Source organism: Emys orbicularis, chromosome 8, assembly GCF_028017835.1.
Source record: "Emys orbicularis isolate rEmyOrb1 chromosome 8, rEmyOrb1.hap1, whole genome shotgun sequence".
NCBI classification, from domain to species: Eukaryota; Metazoa; Chordata; order Testudines; family Emydidae; genus Emys; species Emys orbicularis.
The window spans coordinates 17,567,498-17,577,753 of NC_088690.1; the positions used below are offsets into that span (position 1 = coordinate 17,567,498).

Here is a 10,256-nt window from a genome sequence, read left to right on the forward strand (position 1 = left end):
GTTAGATAAACAATGAGTCAGATTCACATTGCATTGCTCCACATTCACACCAGTAAAACTCCTCTGACTTGAGTGGAGTAGCATTGTGGTGAATTAAGCCCAATTGTTTTTTAAAAGCAGCTTTTGTATTTTACCTGTTATGATATACTACCGCTGTGTATGCTTCTTTTGAAAATTCAGGACAGCTAGATTTACCAAAGATAACCTGCAGAAACACAACAGAAGAAGCATTAGAATTTGCGCCAGAGTTCTACATTGTTTGAGGCTTAGGGCCAGATCCTCAGCTGCTGTAAACTGAAGTCAATGGAGCGGTAGTGATTTACACCAGCTGAGGATTTGGCTCTTCATTGCTATACAACATCTTTCGATCATTTGAAAAATTATTTCATAAACCCAGTTACAAAAATTGGGTGGAGTGGGGCCAGCCGAAGACTTGGCCGATGAGGCCATGTGGTACAGCTAGCCCTCATTCTCAGTTGGGCAACACCAGGAGGAAGGAAGCAAGGGGAACAGAGAGAACAAAAGAATGGGAGTGTGAACATGGGAAAGGGAGAAGGAACCCACAGAGAGATCCTCAGCAGGTGTAATTCAGCGAGCTCTGTTGGCTGAGAATCCGGGCCTGAATAAGAGTAGAACATAAGATTAAATTTTTTTTGCCACTGAAGCAAAAATATTACATTACCAGCCTAACGGGCAGCCACTACAGACTTCCTGAGTCTGGCTCTGGAACATCAGTTGCAACTCAGCTACTTGACAAACTGCATTTAAATGTGTGCTGTGTTCTGAAATGCTCTTATTTTAATTCCAACAGAAACAGTCATCCTGAAAGATCTTTTCAGAGCATTGTTAGTTACTGCACCACCGTTCTGGCTGCAGTGCAGATGGTAACACTTTACATTGGCAGCACCCAGCAGTTACAGGAACTGAAAGCAAAGCATATTCCTTACTGGCATGGCATTGCTTGGATCCTCTCCGTACATAAACTGGACTTTCACAGTGATATTCCTGGCAGAGCCCTGCCGGTTGGCAAAGTTAAGGCTCTGAGGGTAGACATACAGAAGATTTCTGCAAAAAACAGAAGCAATAGCATTTATCTCAACATGAAAACTCTGGGTAGCACACACAACTATTGACACTATAATCTACAAAAACAAGTAGAAATTCAATGGAACATATGAAGGTCTTGGCATTTTTTCCTTATTACCCCCCACACACACTCACACTCCATCCTCAACGGTGATTTGGTTATAACTCATGCTCCAAACATCAAACCTCAATTCTCCCAGCTAAGTGACAGGCTCCGAGACAGTAATTCTATGTCATTGCCATTCTAAAGCTTTCTTGCCATTTTAAAAAGAGTTCTGTTCAATGAGTTTACTACGTCAACAATTCCATTGGAAAGCGAGAGCATCAATAAGGAAGCATGTGCAAAGTTTTAAATTGTCCCAACACACCCACCCACCCGTCTCCCATGAAGCACCTGCCTTGCTGACACTTGTGAGGGGATGAAGGAGAAGACATCAGGATGGTGTCAAAGTGCAGTTCTCCTCTGAAAAGTGACTATATAAAAATGGCACCTACTTACTCAGCAGATCTGCACCTTCTATCAGTTGTACCTGCTCACTCTGGTGACTGAAATAAGGTTTTACTATTTTTTACTCCTCTTAGAACTGCAAAACCCATACAAGTGAGCTGGATTTTATTCTGACTCATGCATCACCAACAGTATTGTGAACCACAAGCTCCATTCTCTTTTATGTAGCAATTCCCCCTGCAGGGGAGAGAGGAACCTCCAGGTGACTGATTCCTCATCGTCTTGCTCCTTGTGCAGTCATCTACACCAGTGCAAAGCAAGTGTAAGACAGATGTAGCGCATTACTATTCTGATTTGGTGGTAGTTTTTGCACTCCCTTTGCACAGGTATAAATGACTACACAAGGTGTAGGGCAAAGAAGAATCAGGTCCCAGGAGTTTCAAACACTCAGCGTTGCCTATTCACACTTCTATTGTAGGGGAATGGTTTGCCCCAGCCCAGTGATCCAGAGGAAGCTGGAATATCCACCCCCTTCACGGATCCACAAGCAAGACCACACTGGCCCACTGGTCCCTGGAAAGCACAGATCAGGAGACCAAGCACTTTAAAGTCACTATTCTCAGTCACACTATGGCCCCTTTACACCACTCTTGTAGCACAGAGTCCTTACATTGGAGATGTATATAATTTACACCCATTTAAGGCTCTTGTACATTGCCAAAAGACAATTAGGGCTTGTCTACATGAACAAGTCCTCTGTGAGGTGGGACTAGCTCAAAGCCTTCTAATGCACAGGTAACAAAAAGATGGTCCTTGCCCCAAAGAGCTCCCAATCTATGTTACTAAGTCGAGAGACAACAGGTGGACACAAGAAACAGACGTGGGGAGCACAAAGGAACAGTGAGATAATTCATCAGTGTAATAAGCAGCAGCCCCAGAGCATCAGAAGTGACAGACTAAAAACAAAAAGGCTCCTCTTAGATTGTCATCACAAATATCTTGCTCTCTTTATGTGTCCAGAGCTCCCAGTAATTTCAGTAAGAATTCCGTGCATGTATAGTGGGAATAATACTGGGTTTGAGTTCTTCTGCAGGACTCTGAGAAGAGAAAGCTGCTTTTAGGGGGGTACCCACTGAAAGTCGGCTCCTGTACAAAGCAGCTCAACTCTACAGCACCAGAATGCAATATGGGGCTGCATGGTGAACTCAAATTACTTTCCCCCTCCAGGCTGTGGCATGTGCCTACTTCTCACACGGCAAATTTCCTCTCTTCAAACGAAGTCCTTCATGCTGAATGAAGCTTTTGAATTTCATCCCCATTGTTCACCATGCCTAATCAACGTTCTCTTGTTCTTTCAGAGGGTGGCTCATGCTTTTTTTGTGGCTCCACTAAATGTCCTTGTTCGGGCATGAATACATTTGCTCCGCAATGTTCTTTTTAAAAATAGAAATTAAAATTTGCTTTAAAATGCACTTTGCTCACAAAACTTTCATTAAGTATTATTAGTGCTTAAGACAGGGATTTAATGTATTTGGGAAGCCATGCTACAAGATCCCTGTATTAAAGGCAGTGTTAGGGCTGAGTTATGTAGAATAGTAGAGATGGGCCCAAGCCAAAAACCTAGATCCAAACATCCATTCTTCTCCGAGGGGCTGGGAGGTGGTGGGGTAGAAGGTATCACAGCTGCTCTGTTCCATCCAAGGAATCCCTAAGCAGGGAGGGAATCCACAAGATGACTTTAGAGTGGCTGTCACACTGCAGCTAAGATCTGGCTCATCAGCTTTGGATAAATTCACAACCAAAAATACGGGGGGAAGACTATTAGTTGCTTCCTCCCCCACTTCTTTTGATCATCTCTCATTTAAATAAAGGCTGTTAGGACAATCATCATGTATATTGAGGGTAAATTTTCAAAGGCAGTAAGGTGTATAATTTCCATTAATAGTCCATGGGCGTTAGGCGCCTAACTCCTGTTTGTGCCTTTGAAAATTTGCCCCTGATGATTAGATGATACAGCTAGTGGTGTCATAAGTGTGCTTTGTCGGGGACTTAAATACAGTTCATCACAGGATAAAAAATACCCAGCTATTCAATCAGAATATGATCCTGAATCAGCATGACCTGGTTCTCAGCTCATTCACATGGCCCTGGCATCACTTCACTTATACAGATCTTGTACAGTAGGTGCTAGACCCCAGTTTCATCTTCATTTCCCCTTTCTCCTGTTAAGTTCTAATTATTTTTCCTCTCTGCTAAGCCATCAAGCCCCATGAAACAAGTCTTCCCTCCTTCATTAGAGTCACTTCATCATAAAGGCTCATTTCATCACTTGTTTTGCACAACGTGCTGGGCACTTTATAGACTGGCTGGAATGCCGACGATGTTATCACCATCCTCTGAACATGCTGAGAGAACGTGAAGTCAAAGATTGGCAAAGACTGCCTAGCTATGTGGGCTTTGTGCCAAGTTACTGGGCTGTTAAGGGTTAATTATTTGGCACAACTTTGTTGGCAGGGTCCCTGAAGGTCAAAAGTCTACAGTCTTAGCATGGTTTCAGAGGAGGAAAATAGAGAGACAAGACTGAGTGGGACACTAGTGGGGCCAGAAATTTGTGCAGAGGACAGGGCTAGAGAACAGAGGGAGGATTTGCCACTGGGATGGGGCTGAGGTGGCAGTAGACATGCTCGGTCTATGGTGATTAAGAAAGGACCCCACAGGGACTTCGGCTGCCAAGTAACAGTCAATACCTTGTGGTTTCATTCACAGGTTTTTAATCAATAAAAGTTGCAGCCAAAGGCTCTAAATCCGAAGACTGGTGTCTAGGGCTTTTATTGCAGGACATCTGCAATGCTAAGCAAAACGTATGCAAAGCTTATATTACTTGCAAAGGAGCTCAAATGTACTTTTACCTTCATAAAATGAACTGTTAAACAGCAAAGTCTTTCTCAGCCCAGGAAATGAAAGCACCAGGCAGTTCTCTAAATATTTATGTAATGTGATTGCAGCCATTTCCTCAAATCCTTAATTTTTAATACTTTTATAAAGAGGTGATCCTGAACTCTTGGAGGGAATTTCTCACCGTTGTTAAAATTTCCCTTTTCTGTAAAATCCAAAGACATTTTTCTTTGTTTTATTCATACTATAAAAATCCTTAAAAGCTCATTTAATGCGGGTCAGCCACGTAGCAGGACATGAATGCCCTTCAGAATCATGTTTGTTAAATACATCTTTTTTTCTAGCAGTGTGAGGTCTCAGCTCTCAGAGACAATTTTCTCCTACAGGCTCTGAATAACCCCTTGAAACTTATTATTTAATCAGGCTAGTTTTTTCCCCCCTGGACCTGGCTTGCGCGAATCTCTTCGGTGGCTTTGTTGTGGTATTTTGAGGGTGGGACTTTCAAAAGTCCACTGCTGTTGAAATAAATGGTAAAACTCTCATTGATTTTGGTGGGGACAGAATTGGCCAATGACGAGTGATTTGGAAAATCCCACCCATCATTTTTTTATTTTTGACTTTACTCATTTACACCACTTCTTCCTGCCAAGAGCACTGGACTTACTTATACTGTGGCTCAATATTAGTTACTTCTTGAACCATCTCCTAAGTCTTACTGAGAACAAACTCAAGGGCAGCTTCTCTTCTCCTTGGGAAAAATGGACATACTGGAAAAGTTACTGGGGAAAAATTATGAAAAATATTTGAAAAATGAAAAGTGGCTTTGTTTTAAACTCTGAAAACTAAAGCAACTTCAAACATTTGCCAACGTGTTTTTTAATTTTTCAACCAGTTCTACTATTTTGTAACTTACAGAACAATAGCAGTATGGGAAAACGACAACTAGCTGTCTTCCCCTGTTACAAAGCGGTGCCATGCTTAACTGAAAACTTTATCTGAACTGCATTCACCAAGTTAAGGGTTCAATGACTTTTAGTCTTTTGACTATATGACTGTCATGGATTTTTCCATGCAGAAAATACGTATACATTTAACATGCATATTTATCTTTCTTTTTAAACACTGGAAGGGAGGAACAGGCTGGGCTAATAGGTATTTTCCATCTTTAATTCCTATAATAAGGGCTCTATCCAGATCAATCATTTAAAATAAAACTCCACAAAACATTACAAGTTAAACTGCAAGGGCCCAAAGAAATTTCGGCACAGACACAAGTACAAACTCAGGCCTCGATCTTGAAAATACTTAAGCATATACTTAACTTTACTCATGTGAGTATCTCCATAGTGTTCAAAGGAGCTAGTCACATGAGTAAAGTAATAATGCAGGATATAGTTTTTAATAGGACTGAAATCAATAGGGCACCATACACATTTAATGTGTTTCTATAGAAATTAATCTGAAAATGCTTAGAATTTAGTAGAGATTGATATCCTTCCAACAGTAGTTTTGGTCTAAAGTAACTTGTTATAGGCTGTAATCTCATGGACACACCCCTTAAAAACCCTGATACTATGTGGTACAGCAATCCATCAATCTCACTGAATCTAATGCTCTGGTATAAAGCACTATGCATTCTATATCACAGTTAAATATGGTAATCATTATTATCTCACTACAAATATGACTACTCTATCACAGCATTATTATAATTTTTCTCGTGAAGTTAATATATAGCATAATCTAATAAAGGCTAAAGAAGAAAGATTAAATGGGTTCATTTTAACAATAGGCCAGAAGTGATTTGAGCTAATACATACTCTGTGCTATTGCTTCAAGATCTGTTTATAAAGAATGTAGCCTGCAAGTAATGTAATTGCTTCACTCTTGGTTCCATTAAGCCACAATATTTGTGGTTATCATCTTGTAGCCAAGTTTGTGAGCAGGGCTACAGTCAACGTCAAAAGCCACAGCCAAAGTCATTCTTATTCAATGGATTAGCCACGTTCATCACAATGTACCTGGAATCTAAAGCCCTGATGCAACATAGCACATAAGCACATGCATAACCTTTGACATGTTCCATTAAAATCAATGGAACTACTAAACATACTTAAAGATATGCACGTGCAGCGCTTTGCTTAAATGCGTAAACTTTTGGTGTGTATATGGACTCCACTGGCCTAGGAAATAAGTGACTAGTGGCTGCTGTCATGAAAACAGGTCAGGAGACCACAATTTTCAAATTTTATTAACAATACTCTGAGTTTGCAGCATACCTGGGGATAGTGAATATTTCTGTTAACTTTGTAATGATTTCTATATAATCACCCTTAATTGTGCAAATCAAACTGAGGCATCTTTAGGTAGCATTACACTTGTTGTTTAGTAGATACACCACCAAATACTGCTGACAAAAACCGAATGCACTGTTTTTATTCCCTTTTATTTCCTCTTACAAACAAAACAGCACAAAACAAGAACCTTGTAAAAAATTACTTGATATTTCTCTAACACTATTAATTTGAAGATCTCAAAGTGCTTTACAAACATAAATTAAGTGACAGGTCTCTAACGAAGGAGAGTATTATCTCCTTTTTACAACAAGGAAAACTGAGGTACAGGCTGGTTAAGTGACTTGTCCACGCTAACACAGCAAGTTAGAGAACCCAGGAGTCCTGACCAGGGCCGCTGAGAGTGGGTTCGGGCCCCGGTTTAAAAATTTTTTGGGGCCCCCCAGCAAGGGCGGACTGGCTAAACAGGGCCGACGAGAGGGGGGGAAGCCGGGCCATGGGCCCCCTTCCGGACCACCGGGCCCCGGTAATTTGTACCAGCTTCCCCCTCCCCCTCGCTGGCCCTGGCCCTGACTCTGACTCCCCTTCTCCTGCTCTCTTCACTCCTCTACACATTCTCTCAGAGAAATACTAAACCATTCAATAAATTACATACTACTTAACTTCTATGATGCTTCTTAACATGTTGAATATGTTGGGCAAATACACCTTCAGTGCCACCACAATACTTTGTCCATCAAGACACACTGTTCTGATTTCAATGGAACTCCAGAACATCAATGCACAGGAGATGATCAGCAGAGGGAATAGGACAAATGGAGGTGAAATGATTAGGAACAAATAACCAAAAATAAACTCATTTCCAATGTCCTTTTACACTAAAAAAACCTCCACTGTTTGTTACGTCTGACAACAAGTGACCAGAGAGACACGGTGGGTGAAAGAATATCTTTTACTGGATATAACCTCACCCACCCACCTTGTCTCTTTAATATTCTGGGACCACCATGGCTACAGCAACACTGCATACAACAGGTGACCAGACAGACTTCACTACTGGCTGGCTGGGCTAACTGTGCATGCCTCTTGCACATAACCACAGCCAAAACTTGAAACTGGACCCTGCCTGTCACTTTACCAGGGACATCAAAAGAGAACCTGCTTGTGAAATGGTTACTAAGATCTGTGCTAAACTTCTCTCAGCTAGAAATGGTTCCTTCTACATCTTACACTCGCTTATTTCTTACCTGACTTAAAGCAGGTTCTAATCAACTAAAAGGAAACAAACCATCAAAAAAAACCCTTGCATTGAGGGAAGGTAGGGGTGCGTGCGTGTGTATACATGCACCTATATTCCTTTAGTGACGGCCATTTTTTCAGTTTTGTGATTTGTTCTATCAGGTAAAGAGACAGGCAGGGTAAAGTCACATCAGGTTAAACATGAAATCTTTTGGAAATTTGGTTATAAATTAAAAACATGTTAAGATCACTTGTGCCATGGGCTGGGCTGGCCCCCCGCAGCACCACAGACAAGAGGAACACAAAGAGTGGCACAAAGCTGTCTCTGACTCCCTACCCCACTTGAGTTCTGTACCCAGCGTAGTTCCGCTGGATCCTAGGACTGGGGCCCAAGTCCTCAAAATATCTGAGGGTAAAGAATTAAAAACCATGGATTGCCCTCCTGATGTTTAAATCTTTTCTTTGCCTGACTTTTTAGATACATTTCAGGATCAAATTCCTAATTATTCACAGCCCCTTGTCATGCTGTCTGTTCATTCATCCCCCTGTCATTTTACGAATGTTTCCTACAAAACATTTTCTAGTGATTTGTCTCAGCATTCTTCCAAAACAAGATCCTCAAACATGGTCGCCAACTGCAGGCTCCTGCTAGCAGACTGCATTGCAGGGCCCAAGTCTGCTGGATTGTTGTCTCTCATCAAGATTATCTCCTTGGGATACTATGAGAAATGTGGTTGTGGTCTGCTGTGAAGTACTGACTATTACATCAGATTATTTCTTGTATTTGCTTTGATCATATGCCAGCCGATTTATAATGAAATTCCACTGTCCAGAGCTATGAACTTTATCCAGATTCGCTATCGTTTTTCTGTGGCTGGTGTACATGAGCTGATCCCTCAGATTCCTACTGCACCGATGTAATATATTACTCTAGCTATTAATCTGTGCAATAGAATTTAAAAATAATTTTTCATGCCACTTAATATTTTATGATTTATTGCATGTCACCAAATTTCCTCATGCAGAGGTTCAGTGCCCGGGTTAACGACTTCATTTCAATACACTTTCCTGTTTGACACTGAGTTATGCGCACATATGCAAATAAATAAATAAATAAATAAAGTTGAGCAACTAGGAGGCTCTCCCAACTCCAGCCAGCACTCTGGGAAAAACCTTGAATGTCTATACTACGGAGACAATACTGGCATAACTAAACTGGAATAGTTATGCTGGCATAGCTTCGTAGTGTAGACGCAGCCTGTGCTGACAGAAGGGGTTTTTCTGTCCATGTAGGAACACCACCTGTCCGAAACAATATTAGCTATGCTGATGGAAACACTCCTCCAGTGACACTGCTGCGTCTACATTGGGGATTATGTCAGCATAGCTATGCCAGTCGGGGGTGTGGTTTCCCCCCACTCCTGACCAACACAGCTATGTTGATACAGAAGCTCCCCGACTTACGCAAGCGTTCCATTCCGGAATGCCTTGCGTAAGTCGAATTTTGCGTAAGTCGGGAACATATCTCCGACAATTATGGGGGGGGGAAAAAAGCTTAGCAGAACTTTTTCCGTAAATCCGGATTTCCATAAATCGGGTTTGCGTAACCCGGGGAGCGTCTGTATAACTTTCAAGTACAGACCAAGCCTAAATACGGCTTTGTCCCTCTCACCCACCCATGGGAATGCCCATGGTTTGGGGCTTTGCATAGCCAAGCTAAATTAATGGCTGGTCTACACTGGGAACTTACATTGGCATAGCTACGTCTCTCAGGGGTGTGAAAAATCCACAAGCCTGAGAGACATAGCTAGGCCGGCCTAACCCCAAGTGTAGACCGCGCTAAGTCAAAAAAAGACTTAGCTATCATCTCTTGGGAGGTGGATTACCTATGCTGATGGAAGAACCCCTCCCATCAACATAGGTAGTGTCTACACCAAAGCATTACGACAGCACAGCTGTAGCAGTTTAAATGTAGACATACCCTACGACCAGGAAAAGTTTATCTCAGTTGCATCATCCACAAACCCATGCAAATTCACCCTGCAAACATATGGAAACCCCTGCAGAATTTCCCGCTGAAACTCATGATGTCCTAAAAACACTCCCAGCACTCAGAGGACTGTGCAGCATAGGCATAGAGGGGATGGTAAATGGTAGCACAGCTACTTAGGAAGAGGATATCAAGGAAGCGGATTAGCATGGATTGGCAGATGCTCCATGCGGATGGCTCATGGTTTGCTGGAGTTTCCTTTAGGTTCCTAAGGAATCATGAGCATCAACCTTTGCCCTCCTGA

At 41.9% G+C, this 10,256-nt stretch overlaps 1 protein-coding gene across 6 annotated transcripts in view; it reads right to left on the bottom strand.

Moving 5' to 3' along the window:
• The window catches only part of DOCK7 (dedicator of cytokinesis 7), a 151,299-nt gene that overhangs the window by 63,444 nt on the left and 77,599 nt on the right, over nucleotides 1-10,256 (bottom strand). For all 6 annotated transcript variants that reach the window (XM_065409526.1, XM_065409527.1, XM_065409528.1 and 3 more), the window contains exons 15-16: nucleotides 948-1,065; nucleotides 135-205 (exon numbers count right to left, since the gene is read on the bottom strand). In XM_065409526.1, the coding sequence (XP_065265598.1) occupies nucleotides 135-205; nucleotides 948-1,065 (189 nt within the window). The remainder of the gene's footprint in view (nucleotides 1-134; nucleotides 206-947; nucleotides 1,066-10,256) is intronic.